The 22,056-nt window shown below is 35.3% G+C and overlaps 1 protein-coding gene across 1 annotated transcript in view; it reads left to right on the top strand.

Moving 5' to 3' along the window:
- The first annotated feature begins 494 nt into the window (after positions 1–494).
- Positions 495–22,056, top strand: part of LOC149786194 (pyruvate dehydrogenase E1 component subunit alpha, mitochondrial-like) — a 46,705-nt gene continuing 25,143 nt past the window's right edge. Inside the window, exons 1-5 of the mRNA XM_089976551.1 lie at positions 495–646; positions 3,196–3,255; positions 5,852–6,025; positions 13,656–13,782; positions 20,775–20,866. Coding sequence (XP_089832677.1) covers positions 602–646; positions 3,196–3,255; positions 5,852–6,025; positions 13,656–13,782; positions 20,775–20,866 — 498 coding nt within the window. The 5' untranslated portion in view covers positions 495–601. The remainder of the gene's footprint in view (positions 647–3,195; positions 3,256–5,851; positions 6,026–13,655; positions 13,783–20,774; positions 20,867–22,056) is intronic.

Genomic DNA, 22,056 nt, shown 5'->3' with positions numbered 1-22,056 from the left:
ATGGAGACATGAACACACTCATAAAAGAAAGTTACTGGATTCAAAAGATACTTTGTATCCTAATGGCCTTAATACCAAGGCACTATATAAAATTGTATAAAATGTTAATTAAAAGATTGATATGTTGTATAACCTTCATAAAAATGTAATTGTATGTATGCCGGGTTGTCTCTATTTTATTATTGTACTATAATTTTAAATGAACTTTTCGTAACTTTTCGCAGCTTTTCGCACTTTTCGTAACGTTTCGCATTTTAGTCATAATTTTGAATGAACTTTTCGTAACTTTTCGCAACTTTTCGTAACGTTTCGCACTTTAATCATACCGATTATTGAGAATGAATCCCCAACATCACTAACAAAATTTTATTCGTGTATTATGTTTAGTGTAATTTGTGATATGCTTGAAATCTGCTTCATATGCATGTCTTTGAAATAAATATGTGACAATCTATAAAACAATATATGTTGCGATTTCTAGCTAATTTGAATATTAAGCGATTCTATTAATATAAGGGGCCCCCGAAGCTTGACCTTACGTAGGACCGGTACTCATTGCTAAGTTCAAGGGTATTTGGCCAAAAAGAAGAAGAAAAAAAAGATGTTGCCAGCAGTTCGACAGAGGGTTTTAATATTTCCAAAATCCGTATGCTTTGTTTGTTGCTTACTCATGTATTAGTTTTAGAAATGTGGTATTTTAATTATGAAAAATTTAGATTAAAATCTTAATTTAGGCAGCGCCAGAGGTCCAGTTCTCGCTACGTAAAATTATTATGATAGTGCCAACCACAGGTGCTCGATGCGAGCTTGATGTTGGAAAAAGAAATATTCTGAAGGAATAAAATCATGCTGAGTGACAAAATTACCACAGATTACCCTTATGACCCGTCCTGACATAGGACACTGTCTATCATTATAAAAGAGACGAGGTAAGTAGTTTCCAAAATTTTAGTTCCACGCTTGATTTCCTTCTGCTGTATCCTTCTTTGAAGGCACACGACCATGATATATGGGTTGTTTTACACCTGAGATATTTTTCTATTCATCATGCCATCATTGATTTTTCTTAGTTGCACCAAACTGAAATTACGGACTCCAAAACGTACGAATTTCACGAATTTTGCATGGGGGGGGGGACACATTTTCGCTCTTGTTAATACCCGTCTGTGCAATGAGCTCTATTTCACTGAGAAATAATGGCATTTGCGGCTGTACAATACATTCCTTCATTAATCAGAGAACAGTGGTAGATGCAAAAGTATGTTCCTACTTATCATTAACTCAATTCAGCATTAGGAATTCTGTTCCATAAAACGCTTTTCATTCCTTCTTTGCCACCTTTTTCCCTGGCACAAGATCAAAGTACATTGGTGTCTCGTCCATGTTGATAATAAACTTATTGTCAAACTCGTCCTCCTCACATCTATCCATCACAAACTTGTGGAACGAAGCTATCTTTTCTTCCAAATCCTTGGGTAAATGATGGGCAAGAGAGGTCCTGCTTCTGAGCACAAACCCATGTCTTTTCATGGAACTCTTTCCCCAAGAATGACTGGCATGGAAATTGCTCTCCAGAAATTCTGTTGAGACAAACTCTTTGGCATATATACATATTCCATCAACACTGGCTGGAATTTGTAAGTCATGCAGAGTGAGCACCCATTGAGCTATCTTATCATTCATAGCTTGTCCATATGAAATGGGTTGTCCACACTTAGACAAATGTCCATTCAATTTCAGATCTGCAGAAAAGTAAATTTTCATTCAGGTACTCACTGTTGATTTCGGAATCTTGAATTTTTCAGCAGTGGGTCTTATTCCCAGAAGTTTTGCATTGTTAATGATATCCTACTTTTGCTTTAATGTATAATGTTTATAGTGACCACGTACAGAACTGGGTGGAGCACTCTCATGTTCAAGATAATCAGACTCGTCATCAAGGGCAGCTTTCTTCATAGGCAGTTGTTTTTTGTGATGCATCCTCAGAATCATTAATTCGAGGTCGCTTCTGTTGATGGCCTACTGGCCTCTTTGGAGACTATTTCGGCAAGGGAAAGTCCCTCCATGAACTAGGCAGTGCCTCCTTGCTTGTTGCATAACGTAAGATAAACTTATCCATCAAAATTATTACAATATTACAACATTATTATGTTTCACAATGACAGCTATCCAGTATACAAACTTTTGATAGTGGTGGGTATTTTATTTATACTTTATATTTTAATAGCTTGATTTGGCTAACAAAAATATGATTGGTTGTCAGTGTAGACATTGTTGCACATGAAACCACTTCAAACAGGTGTGACAGTTATGGCTTTGATTAAAAACCATGACCCTGCTTTATATCGTTAAACAATACATCAAAGAGTCGGTATGGATTAGTAAAATTCATTGGCATTGTGCAACAAAACAATCCCCTTATCCCTGAGGCATTATATACCAAGGTTTAGATCTAGTTATTGATATCTTAATTACACAGAAATAAAGCTTGCATGCATTTGTAAATTATATTAAATATAGATTTTAATGATCACTGATTAACAGAGGGGTAAACTGTGGATTGCAAGATTACTAATATGGCAGTTCTTTTGGAAAATACGCACACAATTGTGGCTCTAATACATGTATGGCTGTGTTTTCTGGTGGATGGACATGTATCAGATAGGAAAAATAGACAAGTAGTGCCTGTTTTGCATTCATTATCCTTTTTGTGGTGTTAGACCAAATTCTTGTTTTCTTCATGGCAGCACCATCGTCATGCGAGCTAACGGTAACTTCATTACGGATGGGGGGTGGGGTAAATCTATCTTCACCTGTATGTTTTCGGACACCTAATTAAAGAATTTAATATGTATTCGGACGACAAAAAAGTAATTATTTGTTGCAGTCCAAAAAAATACGGTAAATACAGTACTTAGCCAATGTAAGTTGAAGAGATCTAATCTTGTAAAAATAATTTAAAAGTAAGGAATTGATTTATCACTGGAATAGGCTTTCTTTGAGAAATGGGGAGTTTATTATCATGTGTGGGCTGATAATGGAGGAATTATAGTCGTGTGTATTATTTACTTCATCATTGTCTTGCATCATTTATGGGCTGCTTTCCATTTCCAGTGTACTCCTATAAGGTGGAATTTTCTACTACCCTTTGGTGGGACCAGATTTATAAATTGTATATCTTGTTTTTCATTTCAGCTATTTGGCAGTATTTATCAAGCAAACAACTATGCCACAGAGGCAACTTTCAAAACACAGGTGGGTGACATGCATGATCAACAGGAAGTTTCTGACTCTGCCATCTCTTATTATCACTTAAAGACCCTGGATGGTTCGCATTTATCCTCTTGTCAGATGCTGCATTGGTTTCCTGTGTGTCTGATGCTATCAACTGCATGATCAATGCTTATTGTTATTTCTGTACAGAAAATTTTGTGAGCTGCAGATAAAAAATTGTTCTTACAACAGAGCTTTCAAATATGTATGAAATTCTCAGACGCAATGTTTCTGTGTAATGCATCCCCAAGATGCTTCTCATTTTCCCCACCACAACCACTATGATGCTTCCCTTTTCATAATTTTGGTCAGCCATGACCCATCTGTGGAAAAGAATGGATATTAAATAAACAGGCATGAAGCCATGGTGACTAATTAACAGTTAATCCTTCTCTGATGGGATGATTTCAAATAAACTTGTTATATTAAGTGCGTATGGAAGCACCTGGCAAATAAATGATGCCCTTCATTGTTTTAACAGCGATGAAATGATGATGACGTGTATAATTCATGAATGTAATTCTTAAAGGTTTCACTGAGTTTGAATAGGACAATATTATTCAGTCATCATATGTAGTAATAATGATAACTAATATTGCAATAAGTGTAATTTTGACATTACAGTATCAGTGCTACAGTATCAGGGCACTACAGGGTGCAAAAACTATTTTGACCTATAAAAATGAGTCTGCAAAATCTGGGTTTTTTTGTGGGGGGAGGGACTTGTGATGAAAATTACACTAATGCTAATAAAATGCAAAAAATAAACAAAAGTGTGAGAACAGGTGAGAAAGTAAAAAAAATCAAACTCTGAATGCATGTTGTCAGTGGTGAAGGCTGCAGAAAAATATGTTGGGAGAACTTAAGAACATTTGAATTTAGAGGCCTAGGTGGCAGTTTTCATGGTTAAAAACATGAGTCAGATGGTATATTAAAAGTGATTTTTTAGTGGTGTAAGGCAGCTGGAAGGTAAATTCATTTAACTTGAAATAGAAATACTAACTTGCAGATATCGGCCATCATGGAATTGAACCCAGATCATTTAATTGTTGTTGCATGTTACCAAGCTATATGAAAAGACAGACATTCCTGTATGCTGTTGTGAAAATCCTCAAAATTGGTGTGAAAATTGATGACTGCAATGTAACACAATTCTGTGGAAAACTGTGAATAAATTAATGAGAATAATAGAGGAGCATCCTGTACTTGAAGACATCCATGACCTGAATACCATACATACGTTTGTTTAGTCAAAGAACTGTAAAAGGTAGAGAACCTGATTTGAAAAACCAGTTTGCAGATGGATGGAGTGCAGTATGATAAAAAATTATTTTGAAAGTGAAAAATGTTTTCTTTTTAATGTGAACATATATGCCAGGGACTCTCCGAAATAGGCTGGGGACTTCTGAGCTCTATGAGTGAAAAGTCTAGGTCTCCTGATCCTGAAACTCTGTTGAGAGCCTTGTTACTAGTAGTGTTACAGTTTTGCTGTACTAGTTAAAATAAATACTGCATAGATGCAGGAGTCAGTAATAATCATGCATTAACCAGTTCCATGCAGTAACTGGTGCAGATCTACTCTATTTTCATGTGCATATTGTCAAATTTTGAACATTGTATACATATTTGTGCCAAAAGATAAGGTTATACATACAATGTTCATTCTGCAAATAATCTCAAGTATAATTATATGAAACCAGATTTGGGTCAATATTGTTTGCAAACTGATAAATGCAATAGATCATCTCCTAAAATGTCAAAGTTTACAAGGTTAACATGGTTGCTTTTCCATATTCACATTTTTCTAGCTCTGTACCATTTACAGGGGTTATTTGTACATGTATTTTGTATTGGACTAATCACAAACAATTCAGATGTAAAAATTGGAACTTCTTGTAGTAAACAGCAGTCTCACAACCATAATGGGATTATGTATTGAATTAAGCTGTGTAAAAGGTGGTATATACTTGTAATTAGGCAATGCTGAGTGTATCATTTAGATGCTACATCATGATTCGGATGGACATCAGAGGAAAAACAGTTGACCATTGTCACTTACCAATTCAGAAAGTTTAGTCATACAACCATTTTAGCTGCAGTGTGGAGTATGTATCCCAGACCCAGAATTCTGGTATCTCCTGGATTCCTTGCACTTTGGATACAGTTAAAATTTATGAATTTGGAATTAATTATATAGGAAAGCTGGAAAGTCCCAGCTGTCCAAATTTTATTTGATTATCAGTATATATATATACTATATATACTTGAAAATAAATCTACATCTCACTTGTGTTTATGGAGTGAGTTTAAAGCCTAAATGCCAGCATGCATTAAATATAATCAAATGTATGATACTGTTTATGTTAAGTAATATGAAAATTTTCGTCAGGTATTACATGAAATTGCTCAAAGTCAGACTCGTGCAATGTGAAAACGAGACTTCAAAGACCACTACATCAGGTGAACTGTCACCTGAAGTTTTCAAATCACAATCAGAACTAGCTTCGTCATAATTTTGGAAGCAACTGAAATATTTTTTTGTGACAATTATCTAAATTGATATTAATTTCCATCATAGCCATATAAACTGCACTTGCTGGAAAATGGACCCTCCACAGAGGTCACCATGACACGAGATGAAGGTCTCCAGTATTACCGTCAGATGCAAGTTATACGCAGGATGGAGACCGTGGCTGGCAACTTGTACAAGGCCAAAGCCATTCGGGGGTTTTGCCACCTCTACTCAGGACAGGTAATGAAAATGAAATTTCCCATATTTTCTTCTTTACTGAAAATCTTCATAATTCAGCATGACACTTTTGGCAAGTACTGTAAATTAAGCTTATTTGTAACATAACACTTACACCTGCTTGCATATGGACTGTTGTTGTTGTTCTAGGGTTTAACGCCATTTTTCAGCACAAGATAGGCTATACATGGCAGCCAGTATAACTGGTGGAGGAAGAACCCTGGCAAATCCAGGGAAGAACCACCGACCCACGAGAAGCTACTGGCAGGCTTTCCCACGTACCCATGTTAGCCGAGCATTGACTCGAACCCACGCAGCCAGAGGTGAGATGGAGTGATCCGGAACGGCGAGCGCTTTAGACCACTCAGCCACTCGGGGCCCCCATATGGACTGTACTATTTTGGTACATTAAAAGACAAAATTAAAGTAATAAAAGTATTGCTTGTCCTTTTTTTTAATTTTTTTTATTATATCTTTAATTCCACTCAACATATATTCTTAAAATGATGACTGCTGCATAAAAATTGTGTGAGAGTACTTTATGACACATTTCCAAAAAAAAATAGAATATTGTCTTACATCTGAAACTTTGTTTCACAGATTCAAAGGCTGTATCGATGCATTAGTATTGGATTTATCTTGCCAGTGATGCCCTGGTGTGTTGTTATACTGGTCCCTTTTTCCAGGCTTAACAAGGACTCTTGCTTTTGCAAAGTGTGTGTTGAATTCACATTTTGTTTTTGGACTGCAAACATACATTTCTGTTCGTTTCTCCATTTGCAGAGAAGAGAGAAATTTTCAGAGTAGGGGAACAAGACATGGTCTCATGCCTGCTCCATAGTAACTGTTATGTAGTCTTATTGTGTGTCATCAGAACAGTTCATATTCTGTGTAATTTCATAATTTACCTCCTAAAAAATCTGGAATTGCTTTTTCCCACAGAAATGACCTATATTATTGAATGATTATTAACCGATTCAGCCCCAATCCCATATGTAGTCGTGATGAGGCTGTACCCTATTTCCGAGCTCTGCAGCGTTAAGGTCATTTAAGATGCACCAGCCTGGGCGGTATTACAAAAAAGCAGACAGATATAGCTCTAAAATGATACCAAATGATCTGGAAGTTCTAGTTGCACTACAAAATACAGAGGGAAAAAACTCATTTTTGGACCTGGTTTTTTTTCTTCACCCAAAATTTGCTCGTGGTCGGAATGCGATTTTGTGTCCGGATTTTAGACCTTTTGGCCTCAAATCTAAGGCAGACCTGTCTGAACTGCACACAGACAGGTGATCCTTTGCAAAAACTTGGATAAGGTGGGCATTTGGAATAAAGAGCGGTCTTCATATGAAAATGATGGGTCCATTAAGCAAAAAAAACAAGAACTCCAACTTTTACCCTTCAGCTCATGTGCAAGCAAAATAACCAAAGGAAAATGATGTTTCTAATACAACTAGGCATTAGTCTCATGGAAAATCAAATCTGTTGAAAGCCGATGTATTACAGTGTACTCAGAAACAGCCCCCCAAATGTCTTCCCTATGTACATTGCAGGCGGAAATGACATAAACCTCTAGGGCCAAATGAGTTAAGTAATTTGAGAAAAGGATTATTCTACACTGGCTCTTAAAAGTTGGATCTCTTGCAAGATACCATAAATACTTGCTTGTGACGCGAGTCAAACTGCAAACTGTGCAGACACAGATCTGTCATCACATATTGCACTAGAAGATATTTATATGTGCAGTTTGTTCGGAGTAATCAGAAGAACAAATAACATAGACCCAGATGTGCAGGCACATTATGCTACAGCAGATTAGGATCTTCGTTGTTTGCACTTTTACTCATTGTAAAAGCGACTATATGTGGTACTCATCCTCACACCTCAGAACATATATAAAGCCACTGCACCTAGCAATTGTGCTTTTTTCGGGGTTGTTGAGGGAGGGTCATATAAGAATAGCAATACAGAGCTAAAAATATCCAATAGCTCAAAGTCCGGGGCCCTCTACTTTTAATTCAGGCCCGTCTTGTATTCCAAATGAGGTGCCTGTTGCGTTTGTCCCAAAAAAAAATAGCTTGCCTGCTGAATCCTTGATCACACTGATGAAACAAGTAAAAGCACTTTCAAGATGTTGACATACATGGCATACCACGGTGCAGTCGAAATCAGATTACCACTGCCCCAAGTGAAATTGAGATCTGATTTTAATCAGATGGAAGCTTTGCTAAAAATACAATTTTGTACTTCCAAACCCTTGACACAGTCATGTTTTGAGACCACACAATTTTCAGTAATCTTTATAATTAAAAAAGTAATTACCCTCCCCCCCCCCAAAAAAAAAACAAACTTTCATTCTATGCCTGTTACATGTAGCATATATAACTGGTAATCTGTAATGACTGGAACTGATATAAAACTTTCACTTGGGCAGTTTAAATAGTGGCAATTAAATGAATAAAGGTCCAGTAAAAAATCCAAGTTTTACATTAACAATAGCTAGTGAGATGAGGGTGAACCCATTGTGCTAATTTGCATAGGTATGATCAGGAAGTGGAACAACCCATTAAAGTAAATCGAAGAAATGATAGATGCATGTAAAAGAACAAAAGTTATTACATATTATAAGTTTGTAAACGGTGGCAATGTTTCTTTAAAGTCAGATTTTACTGCATATATAGAATGAATCGTGTGATCATTTCAGTTGTCGGAATAGTGTTAAAGTGTAATTCATGTTTATTAAATTTATATTCGAATTGTACCTATTGCATCATTGTGTGACATTGTATAAAAATGAGAAATTTTGGGCTTGTGGAAATTGTAGCCCAGCATACCTGTCAACTTTTCAAAAGCCAAGTTGGGAGAATAACAAATAGTGAGATTGGGACAGAAAATAGAGAGGTTTTTATGCTTCATGCATAGTGGTCAGTCATGAAATTATATGGATGTAGGCCAAAGCATGTTTAAAGGTGAAATTGGGAGAGGCAACTATTGCCCACACCCCTTGCCTCAGTGTGCAAGCGCGTATGGGACATACCATTTCTCCCTGTGAGACGTCTTTTTTTCCCCCAGGACAAGCCCCCATTTTCATATCCTGGTCAGCTGTGGCTTAACTGCATAATATCTAAAGGTTAAACTGAAGTACACAAGCATAAGGCCAGTGTGACTAATTAATAACTAATCCTTATCATTGCATTTATCTTGTGAAAAGGACTTTCCTTCAGACATACTTTCAAAGAAAACGTGTGCTACAGTGTGTTTATATAAGCACTAGCATTTGACTGGCAAATAAACAGTGCCATATTTTAGTGTAACTTATGATTCCTAGGACTTCATTTTAACAGTTCAAATCTGCAGTCACATGTTACCGTATATGTGACAACTATTTTCTCACATTTTATATCCCACCTTATTTCCTTAGTTTTAACTCGTAAGGCACATAATAGCGTTTACTAAATAAAATATTTACTCTAAATTAGTTATTTTGGGGCGCATATACTGTGTGGTATATTTTGTTTTATTCTCTTTAATTTAATCATGGTAATTAAAGTTTACATATACAGTACAGGAATGAATGTTTACTGGCTGAGTTTCTTTGGCAGAAATGGAGATGCAATTTGTTTGCAGAGAAAATTACTCAGTATTCACAATGATCGTTCATGGGATTGAAACTAATTGGTGACAATTGTTTTTCTTTAGGTGAATAGTGTTTAATCTTAACATTCTATATACTGGAGAAAAAACTTTGTAGTGTGATATTAATTGTTTCATCATAGCCATATTCACAAGTGATAAAATAGAATATGGCATATGTGGACTGCATACACCAGGGATCGTCCTGGGCTTCGCCAATGTCGCAAATTGCGATTTTTTTTCCTTATTGGCGACAAAAATATCCCATCTGGCGATTTTTTTGGCGTCAGACTTTTTGGTTATTTAATTTGTACATACAATCATGGATTTGGACTGAATAAATTTAAAGCCAGAACGAAAGGAAGCCACAAACTTGACTAAGCAATGCATTGGAATCAATCTGTTACACAAATGATCCTTTGTTCTTATTGACAACCCCATCTTTACAGTGCATTGTTACATCATAATCTGCTTATGCTGACATCTGGGCTGAGTACTGTATGCTGTGATACAGTCAATCATGCTACCGCACTATACCTACAACTGACCGACTTCTGAAGACGCGAATAGAACAGATACAATTAATTGAATGGCTAATCCTTCTGTTATTTTTTTTTTTTTTTACATATACCAATACAATAGTTTTGTTGAACCTTCATAGAAAACTGATAACCTTTGAAGTACCGACTACTGCGTATAAATACAAAGCAAATGGAAAAAATCTCAATCACAATTATATCTGTCGCCAGTGCAGCATTTTACTCATTGATCTTTTCCTTTTGCCATCAATCCCGTGTTACGGCTGCAGAGACTTAAACTCCGCAACAAAAAATAGCAAAAAAGAAAACAGTTTTGCATAATTAATAATAATTATTTATTTCTCAAAATACAGGAGTGAAAGAATCCCTAAACTGGGTGTGAATTTATGCTTATATATACGGTCCAATATTGCCAGGTGTTGACTCATGTAAGTTTCATTCGTGGGAATGGAGATCCTATTTTGTTTGTCGAGAAAATTTATACAGCATTCAGTGATCATTCTTGGGATTTAGGAAGCAATTCACTACAAGCTTTGTGAAGTTAGCCATAAGGGGGGGGGGGCTGCTGAGAGACTACTGGTGTCACCTGTCAGCACTGTAGACTGTGAATGTGGATTCAGTAAGATGAACCTCATAAAAACTGACATCAGAAATAAACTCTGCATCTCATCTCTCGAGAATTTGATGAGAATCAGCATGTACAGATGTGAAAAATTAGACTTTGAAACTGCGTTCAACAAGTGGGCAGCCCTAAAATCGCGACGGATCTTCATGTAACACTTTGTAACATTTTGTTAATGCTTGTTGTAATTAGAGTATTAACTAACCCATCTTTTGTAATTTTCATTGCCTGTTACATTAATAGACTAAATTAACACTTGAAAAAATGTACACTACTTGTTCTGGCGACACTTTTTGAAAATTGGTGACAAAATATTGAGGTTGGCAATTTTTTTGGCGACAGCTTTTTAAAAGCCAGGACCATCCCTGATACACTATATCTATGTACCGGTTGCTTTTTTGTTTTCTTTTGAGAAATGAAAATTGATATACTATAATAATCAGGAGTTCTCTGTGAAAAATCAGGAGATATTATGAGATTGGGAGGTATGTGTGGAAATACCTCCAAAATCGGGAGGTTTTTCTCCCGGTTTTAGAGTTAACAGATATGAACTGTCCAGGCTTGTGGAATTTCAGTCAGGGCTTGTGAGTTTATTTGAGTCACCAGCCCAAGGCCTGTGTCTAAAAAGAAATTTCTTTGAGCTGTGCAATAATACCTGTTTTTTCCTGTATCGACATGTCAAATCCTTTTAGTGTGTTGGAATCCTCAGCCTATGAACTTGAGGGTCATTGATTCCCTCCAGATTTGGCACACATTAATAGCAGAAAAAAACATGTATGAACCCCTTATTGGCAGACCAACCCACATAATTTCAGTACAAGATCACCTTTTTCTGACTGGATTTGATCCAAGTTTGATTATCAGCTTTCTGCACCATCATTTAATTGGAGTATTAACCTGATCATTGGTTCCACAAACTTGAACTTCCACGCTTTTTCTTACGATAGGATTTTGATTTTGATAAAACCTTGTATGAATTGTTAGAATTTTCAGGGCTTAAAATTGCTATCAGGTTAGCATTTTGCTTGTTGATTTCCAATATTGCTAGCTTTAAAAAAAATGAAGACTTTTCTTGCTACTGATGTTTTTCAATTTTTGTTTTAAAGTACAAAATATGCTTGGTGTCATTGAATATAGCCCAACTTTTGCTAGTTGAAAATATTACAGCTTTCAGAATGCTGCTAGTTCGGTAAAGGTTTATTTCAGGCACTGAATTCCATATCATTATTGAAGTTGCTGATTCCCATTTCATAACTGCACAATAACTCGGGTAGTTTTATTTGATTTCAACAAAGTTTGGTATTCAAAGTGAATTTGCCATTTCCATTGCTGTCAAAGTTCATTTATCAGCATTCTTCATATACCAGTGTTACAGCAATGGATTGTCAACCCAACTTCTTTTGACAAGACCTCAATATTATTTGTCAGTGTTTTGTGTTCTGTAACAGAGTTATAGCCCTTGGTTGTCTGACCCACTTATATTGACAAGGTCTCATCTGTATTTGGTTGTAAGTGTTCTGTTCCATCATTAATGACTTTCTTTACAAATGTACCATAATTCGTTAACTTTATCACCACCGTCACATTCCCCTTTTGGCCACAAAACTACATTCCACTACATTAACAAACGTGAGGAACAGCAGATCTTTGAATTTGTTTTGTTTTATACTGATTTGTGTATCCCATTTTAAGGCATTAATATAATCTCCATTTTGTTTAGCAAACAGCATATTTTTTTCTTCTTCTTGAACCCTATTCCTGTGTCCTCACTAAATAATCCAACAGGTGATGAAAGTTGCATTATGTAAGTTAAGGGTGAATGTAATTATACATCTTTGCTCTCAGATAAAACGTAATTAGGGTATTATATGTGATTGTTATCAAGTCCAACTTTTTTGACACACTTTTTGTCAGTCACGCATTCCACTCACTTGAGTTATTGAACTTGAGAAAGGGATCAAGGCAAAACACATAGCTAGTAGAAAATATTTTCATTATTTCTAGTTTTCCCTCATTCAGTCATAATCACTTCATGTCCATCAAAGATTTGAACATGCATTTGGGGTTATATTGGTACTCAGACAAAAGGCATACACACAAAACTTCACTTTTGATTAATGAGATAATGTGGCAACCAGGATTACCTTGATTTTCATTGATTTTGAAACTTGTATTCTGTCTCATCCTTAGCCATATGCAGAAATGCATACAACTTGATATTTTGTGTTCATGCCATTGTGGTTCCTGAGAAGAGATCATAGGTTGTGGACCATGGTCTAAATCCATTGATATATTTAACCAGTCCATTGAAATATTTGACCAGACTTTATGTATAATGCTATTATAGTTGTAAGATATTTGAAAGATATTTAATATTTCACAGTTCTTGGTTATGCCTTCTTTTATTTGTTGTAAGTCAAGGGAAGGGGTATTGGAAAGCATATATGGTTTGGAAGTGCAATTCATAATAAGAATGGGTATTGTTAATTGCTCTAGCTGCTATTACTTTTTATATGTAAGTTAAAACACATTGACATAATACTTTGTAGTGACTCAGCCCTTTAAATTGATTAATAACGTGGATGTCAAAATTAAACTGAAATATTTTTTTATACTCTTTCGTTTGCAAATATAAATTTGTTGACCATCAAATTTCTACTGTTTTTAAATTATCTCAGTCTTGTTGGTCCTCTTTGTGCACATTATTCCAGATTATGAACAGATTTCACTTTGCACGTAGGTAGAAGCCAATAGTTGAATTTATATATATATATATATATATATATATATATATATATATATATATATATATATATATATATATATATATGTCCTGCAGGAAGCCGTATGCACTGGAATGGAGGCAGCAATTACCAAAGAGGATGCTGTCATTACAGCCTACCGTGCACATGGCTGGACCTACATCAGAGGAGTCTCAGTACATGGAGTCTTAGCAGAACTGACAGGTGATTGTAATTTTCACTGTAATAGCTATATAGCAATCTTCAAATCATAAAATAGGATTATTTTGAACTTTATATACAATCTAGACTTACAAGACTTTTTCAGTCATATTTGCCTTCTAGTTTATATTTACATAGTATTTTAAGGGTCACAAGCTATCAGCTCATGGTAAAAAGAACATGAGGTCACAAGTGTAGATTTGTTAAATACAGTTCTGTTAAGTCAGTGTGGTTTGTCACTGTTCTCAAGTCTGATTAACTATTCAGTTCAATAGAAGTAGACTAAAAAACCATATAACTTGTTTTTATGCTAAACTAATTTTACTTGTTAGAAACTTAATCTTTTCATAAAAAATGAACATTTCAATATATACATGCATAATTGTTACTGGATCCTTTAACCTCTTATAAATAAACAGGTAAAGATTTAAATTATCCATAATTTTTGTTGTTTTATGAAATGAAGAAAGAAATACAGTAATAAAAATGATTTATGTGGTATTAATTCAGTCTTTGTTGAATGCAGCTAGTTTCACAAACTGTCTCATCCTGCATCACTTTCTCTCACCTCCCCCAGAAATTCAATACAGTTTTAAAAACCCACTGCAGTTACTACCTGAATATATGACATGATGTGCCACAATGTTTTTCTGTCAAATACATTACCTGATCACATTACACTGATAACTTTCTCAGCTAAAAATGAAACCAAAAAACGTCTTGCTGTTGATAAGGTGTATAGATAAATGGAAGCAACTCTTGCATTTAACTCCCCCTTCCTACCTGCTTTGTGGCTTCCATAATATCTGGATGTAACCAGTTTTCACTTTCACTGTCATGCTGCAAAGATGACCTCCATAGAATCCATTTAATCTTGTACTTATAGCCTATCATATGCTGAAAAATGGCATTAAACCCTACAACAACAGCAACATAATCTTGTATATAAAGTTCATCATTCACCTTTATTTTAAGTCAAAATGTTGTTTTATATGGTGCATACAGCATAGTTACAAAAATTGTCTGAATTTTTTTTTTTTTAACATTATCATACTGTTAATTTTTGTCACAGTTGCATACATGCCATAACATAATGTGTCATACAGAAACATGGTTTTTGACTCATTAACCACCCTGACAAATTTGTGATTAAAAACATGATTTTCAATAATCTTGAGGGGAGGAGAAGACCCAGACACTTTGTGACTACTACTATACATGTCAGAAGCATGTAATCTGTATAAAGAGTAAACAGTCCTGCTGTGAGTCCTTGTAAACTATCTTCGTAGCATTTTTCATTGCCGCTTATCTTGGAGTCACTTAAATGGAAAGGTGGTCAGAGATAAGCAACCACCATTTAACATATTACATAGCTGGCTAAGAATAGCTAGGATGATGCTTTTTTAAGTCCTTTAAACACTACTGTGGAAGAGCCCATTAGGCTAATTTGCATAGGTAAAATAAACTTTGTGGAACAATCATTTTTATTTGAGTTAGGTACAATACTAGAGATAAATGTTGAAAAAAGTTACTGCACATCATTATCTTGAACATTTAATTCATCATTATTAAAGATTATTGGTAAGTTTGTGATCAGCATTTTCTTGAAAGTCCTATTTTACTTTATATATAAAATGTGAAAAATGATTATTTCATTTGTTAGAATAGTGTACAAATTGGTTCACTTTTTTAAGGTATAATGTTAAAATGCATGTTTGATTTAGGAAAATATGAGCCATCTACAAAATGAGCAAAGCCCAGCAATATTAAATTTCTGAACTCCTTTGCACAGTGTGACTTGGAGTCCCCCCACCTGCAACACTGTCTGGGAATATGACATGTATACAGTTTACTTAGAACTGCAACATATATTTTCACCTGTGGACTTTCCCAGGCACTGTGTTTAGGCATTTATTCCAGGTATAACTCATTTTTATAATGCAGTTGACATTTATTTAAGATTTGATGATATTTGTTATATGTACTTGTTCGTTTGTTCTCTTCTTCATTACAGAGATGTCAGCAAAGTGCACTGAATGCAGATGATTCAAAGTTGTGGAGGATATCCACAAAACATTCAGTTGTGTACCACATACTCTTAAACATGCACCTGTAAAGTGTGCAATATGGATGAGAATACACGGTCTAACGTTCTTGAGAAACAAGAACTGCGAAAAGAGAGCACTGTCAGTTTCTTCTCCACATCAAGTGCAGTTTACAGCCCACATCCAAATCACTAATGAGTCTCATTGGGGGATGTTGAATCCTACTTATCTCTGCCTGTGAGGTATAAATGTACAATATCCCATACTGTGCATGAGAACATTCTTGCCAAATGTGAAGGCATATGGCTTGACCGACCAAGCCACATTTTGACTTATATAGAAAGCTGTACCAGTCAACCATCATGTCATTTATTATCTGTCATTCCAACTGTCTACCAACCCTTTCAGCTGTACAAATGTGTAATATATGATTCTACTGGTCATAGCTATCTTTTGCTGAATGTACCACACAGCTGAGAGTCGGACTGAACAGTTCTACACTCTTCATAGCAAACTGTCCTTATTCATAGAACTGTCCAGCTGACCCAGATTGGCTGTGCCAAACCACCGTCCCAATAATTCACCACTCTTATGGCATAACCTTTGGACAAAATGATGCATACTAACAATACAGTATCATCATTGTACTCTAGGCATACAGAGAGGAAGATAAGCCCCAGCTCTAGACGAAGGTGGTGTTTTGGAAATGCCTGAATGATCCAGTTGAACAGATGGAATTAACTTTTAAGGCAGCAATAGAAGAAATCTAACATATTCTGCCTCTGTCCAAATGTCTGCTTTGACGCTGACATTCAGTCATTTAGAACATTGCCTCAGTTGTCAGAAGTTGCATAAATCACAGTGTGTTTGTCAGAAATGTTTGAATCCCAGTAATACAAAAGCCTTCTTTTCCCAGTTACAACTCGCACTCTGATGCATGTTGTTTGGAAATAGCTAATGTCGACAAGGACGTTTACACTTTTGGCACGACTGCCCCACTTTTTTATAAGGTGGATCAGCAGGTCTTCAATGCCACTTCCAAGATGGTTAGTAGAACAAGGATGGATTTCCTCCTCCTCTCACCTATTCATCTAATTTAATGCGATAGTGTATTGGCTGGAGAAAGCAAATATTTTAGCAAATTATGTTTATCCTATAATACTCAGACATAATTTTTCTCTGTTTTAAAGTGGAATTCTGCTTTTCTTCTGACTTGAATTAGATTTTTCTTGATATAGTCTGTTTTTTTTTATACCATCTCTGATCCGGGGTTTTTAAAATGGTCTGTCTGGTCTCATTCCACAACAACCATTGTAAATTATTCGTTCCATATATTAGTTACCACACAACTCTAATGAAGACTATTCTGATTGGTCAAAAGTTTAAATTCATCCAATGAATCTTTGTGTAATGGAAACTAATGGCAATGGAAAGTAGAAGCATGCTTGCAAAACATGGCGTTCTGAGTTGTTGAGAGAGACCATGACACGAAAAGTTTAGATAAAGGTTTAAAAATGTATGGGAATGGCTGGAGAAAAAAGTTGACAGAAATTTACTTGGTCAGTTTATAAGAAAACTGAACGCTAGAGGACTGGCATTTTGTGACCTTTGCAAGAAAGATCTGAATTACAGTAATCATGGTTGGAACAGCACCTACAAAAGAAGCTGCATACAGAAACATTGAATCTTAGAAAGCATCTAGAACAAGTGCAACTAATTACAATAAGAAGAAAGATTTCTTGCATGAGAGAACAGATGTAGCCCTCTGTCAGAATATGCGCACTGCATATTGCCAATACAAGCACCAGCTTGAACGGATAAAGGTTCTCATTGAGAAGGAAAAAAACGATTGCACTTTGAGCAAAACTGTCAGTGGTGATAAAAAGGAAGGCTAAAGAAATCTTTGCCAAAGCCGCAAAAAGACCTCGACTGGCATATCAACAGGTTGTGCCCACTGGAGAGAAAGACAAGTAAATGTGTGGGATTATTTGTATATAGTTGATGTACTTGGGTGTTTATTTTACAGATTTATTATGAAAAGAGAGAAGTATAATATATTTGCTGCAAAAGTTGACACATTATTATGACTTAATTGCGATGTGAACACTGACATCAACATGAAATAACTTCAGCATCAGTAGTATTGGAGAACAAATTCATGTGACAATAAATATAGTGAAATTATTGAAGTCAAGTTGAACATTTTTGTTAAGTTTATTAGTTTTTAAAATGATTTTTTATATATATTTTATGATCATAAGTTGCACCAGGAGCAGTTTCTTATGTCTTATGAGAGTAAAATGTGTTTTTGGCTGGAGGCCTTTGGTCCCCTGGACCCCCTGATCAGGGGCACTGCCCCTCGAGACCCTTCTGAGGGAGGACCCCCAAAGCCCCTTAAAAAATTTTCAGCATTTTTTTATGAAGACCAAAATCATGTCTGAATACTTATCTGATCACATTAATCCCTCCCCCTTCCCCTCAATGTGAGCATCCTTTTAGGTTACACTCTAGTAATAAAAAAAAATGGTTTAAAAGGAGTTACCTAGCAGATAGAAAAGGAGAGTTAACTTGTTAGACTTGCTTCCTTTCTCTCTCTCTCTCTCTCTCTCTCTCTCTCTCTCTCTCTCTCTGTATATATATAAAAACACACAGAAAGATGTTTTCAATTGGTTTTTAGTTAGCCTGAAATTGCAATACTGCACACTGAAATTAACCTCTGTATAATAGTTAAAACTCCAAGAATCGTTACTGTCATTTAATCAGTTCATAAAGGTAATCAATACTGAAGTCGGTGAATTTCCTTGCAGTAGTTATGCTTATTCGTTGGATTAAAATCAGTGAGCCATTCAAGAGGATATGGATTGAGTAAACAAAATGCAACAAAGATACTTAAAACACTGCTAATTAATTGGCTTGACGTGTTTTGATTGGCCGCTTAGCCCAAAATGCAGTCAAGTGGTAATAGAACATGCGTACATAAACCAGTTATCAACAACCACTGTTAAGTGTGATACAGGATGTAAATGTATACTTGGAAGTCATGTAATCAAATGTTCAGTATGCCTTGATGGCAGGAGCGGCAAGATAAAGATACATAAAGTGATTAAAGCACAAAGATGCAAACTTGTCCTGGACTAGTGACTTGGAAAATTTTACTTGCCGGACATTGAAAATGAGTTATCCTCTATGTCAAAGAACATGGATCCAAATCCATATTTATACAGGGTTAAGCAATTAGGCCAACACTGAAATTATTGAAATTATGCTCATAATCACACTGAATCTTTGGGAACCAAAACTAAGCTTAAAGTTACATGAACAAATTTTAGACTTGTACAATTAAAAGCAATGATAAATGTTTACTGCCTGAAGCATGTAGATAAAAGAGTGAGGCCAATTTGCATCTGTGGATGGGGAAGAAACTTTTTTTCCTTGTTGCAGTAGCAGTTAATTTCTACTAAATATCCATCATATTTTGCAATTCAGCTAAAATAGCTACTGTTGTGCAGACTTGGCTGTGAAATGGTTATCTGCAGTATACATGATTGTATTTGCTGTACAGTAAAATATATCCTCCATTTTTGTATGTCGGTTAGCTTTATCAGTATTTAATTTCTTCTTGTTAATACTTCTTTTTTCCCTTGAATAATTTGACTTGTGTGACTTACAACTCTATGATCTTAAACTAAGTAACAGAAAAGAGTGTAAACCAAGTTTTGTAAAATTCAAAATGTAACTTATTTTCCTAGAATACAAGTGAAGATTTAAAAAGAACTTACAGTATCATGAATAAAATCCCAAATAGTCCAGAGTATTCTGAAATAAATTTTAGTAATGTTATGAATGAATTCCAGTTTTGAATGTGGTGATGTACTAATAACCTGGATTAGTTTTGATGTGCTAAAAGTCTATATATCACAGTGATATAATCCAAAATGTCTCTAAATGGATTCACAATAATCCCAAAATAGTGATTAGTAGTAATGAGTACTTTGTTATTTCAATGAATAATTTAAATAAATAAATCCTTTAAAAGTAAAACTGAATGCTGCTAAAAGACTGATCCCATTAGTCAGATGTTAAGATAGGAATAAGTAATTCTGATATAAACAACCCTAATGTAAATATCTAATTCAAAGATGACCAGGACTAGAGTCATCTTAGTGGAAATTTGAATCAAACTGGAAATAAAATTCATTTCTAGAATCTTCTAGGGTCAGAATCAAGATTGTGTCTTGAACTCAAAACCAAATAAACATGTTTACCTACAAGTAATACTATTTTAATATATAATCTACAATCATGGACAAAAATTAGCTTTGTAATATGTTGTTTTTATAAAAAAAGATATAGATAAGCCCAACTCCCGCCCTCAATTATGGAAAAAGGTAAATCACAGTACAAATTAACTATACATAAAATTGCTATTCCTCCAGAATTGATGGTCATATCGACAAGGTGTTTTAACCACAAATCTTCTTATAATATCTAATTGGTCCTAAATGAAAATGGTGCCCAGTGAACATCCCATATGGCTGCCACAATGATTATATTTGGAATCTTGTCACTAATTTTCCTGAATGGATGGTCTTGATGTTTTCACTAGAATTCTTTCAATGGTGTCTAGTTTGCCCTCAGTAAAATCAGTGCAGATCTTGCTTCCAGTAATTTGAACATTTTATTGCTCAAGAATATCAGCAATGGTTTCAAATCATAGCAACTAAAAAGATGTGGCCTTATCATGAATTCGTTGTTTTGGAGAGTAGAGTGTTAGTCCCTATGAGTGACTCATGTTTTCTGTGCACAGTTCTAATGCTTAATATTTTTCTTCATCCTATGCTAGAGTTTTCTTGCCCAGAATTAATATATCTGTGGAAATTATTAACCTTAGCAGAGTTTTAACAATTTGTCCAGTTTTCTGATCCTACCACTATAATAAATCTTCTGCAGGTAGAGCTTCAGGATGTACCCAGGGTAAGGGAGGCTCCATGCATATGTACGCTAAAAATTTCTATGGAGGGAATGGAATTGTGGGTGCCCAGGTAGGTGCAGTTCTAGAAGAGCAACATCTCATTTTTATACCCAGTCACAACAGTGGTAGGGGCATGTGATGCTATCCTTGCTTGACCATATGTGCATCCTTTTAGAAAAGAATAAGCCAAACAGGTACATTAGACATTTAGCAGTGCATTGTACAAGGCACACAAAAGGTAATGATCTATGTCATTTGCAAGTGTGTGCTCAGCTTGGCAACTGTTAGGTAATTTAAATCATCAAGGGGTCTTAAGTCATGTGCCAACCCTCACAATTTTGGTGTGAATTTCACAACACTCGATAGTGATTCACAGATTCACGCTGCATGCAGAAAAATCATGAATTCATGAATTCTCAATTGGCTTAAATCGGGAATAAAATAAATTTTATTCCATTAAGTGCTAGTAAAAATAGCAGCAGTGGTCACTGGTACCTATAACTGTCCTGTATTGCTGGTCATGATGTTAGTAGAACTATATTCATTTGTTACAATATGTCCTATAGCAACCATTGTATAGTATATAATATATATTTAGAACAGAAGTTTTACAAATACTCTTGCAGAAAACCAGGGCCCAACTGATTTTTTTTTTATATGGCACATACAAACTCAAGGCAGCTGTAAAATTTTTTAAACAAACACTACATGAAGGCAGCTTTTTTGAGTTGGAATTTTTGAGATATTGAAAGATTAACATGTATCGTGATTTACTTGAGTTCACAATTTTCTGTGCATATGCCAACACCACTAATCATTCACCGTTTGACGTTTCATCTTCTGGATTAATACCATTTCGTAATTAAGCTACTCTGCAGTTAAATGTTTTTACCTTCGAGGAAAAAGATTTGTATTCCACCAAAAATGATGTATAGATTGGAGAACACCAAAATTTGGCCTAACATTCAGCCATCAAACATCGATATACATTATGCTTTTCGCACAGTAGTGTGCCACAAATTTTACAGTTGGGAATGTGCACAAGGGCTGGTATTGTTGCGTACAGTTTACCTGTCATACATGTACCATGTAGTAATATTATTATGCAGTACATGTATGACATGAATTGTAAGCAATGATATGAGCCTCTGGGGGCATGTGTAAGAATGAGGTGAAAAAGCACACTGCTATAGCACTCCCAGCAGATTTCAGTTTTGGAGTACTTTAAGCCACCTACTCAAGTCCTGCATGCTACCAATG

Source organism: Sinohyriopsis cumingii, chromosome 12, assembly GCF_028554795.1.
Source record: "Sinohyriopsis cumingii isolate HCF-2022 chromosome 12, ASM2855479v2, whole genome shotgun sequence".
Lineage (NCBI taxonomy): Eukaryota > Metazoa > Mollusca > Bivalvia > Unionida > Unionidae > Sinohyriopsis > Sinohyriopsis cumingii.
This window is presented reverse-complemented; position numbering and strand designations above follow the sequence as displayed.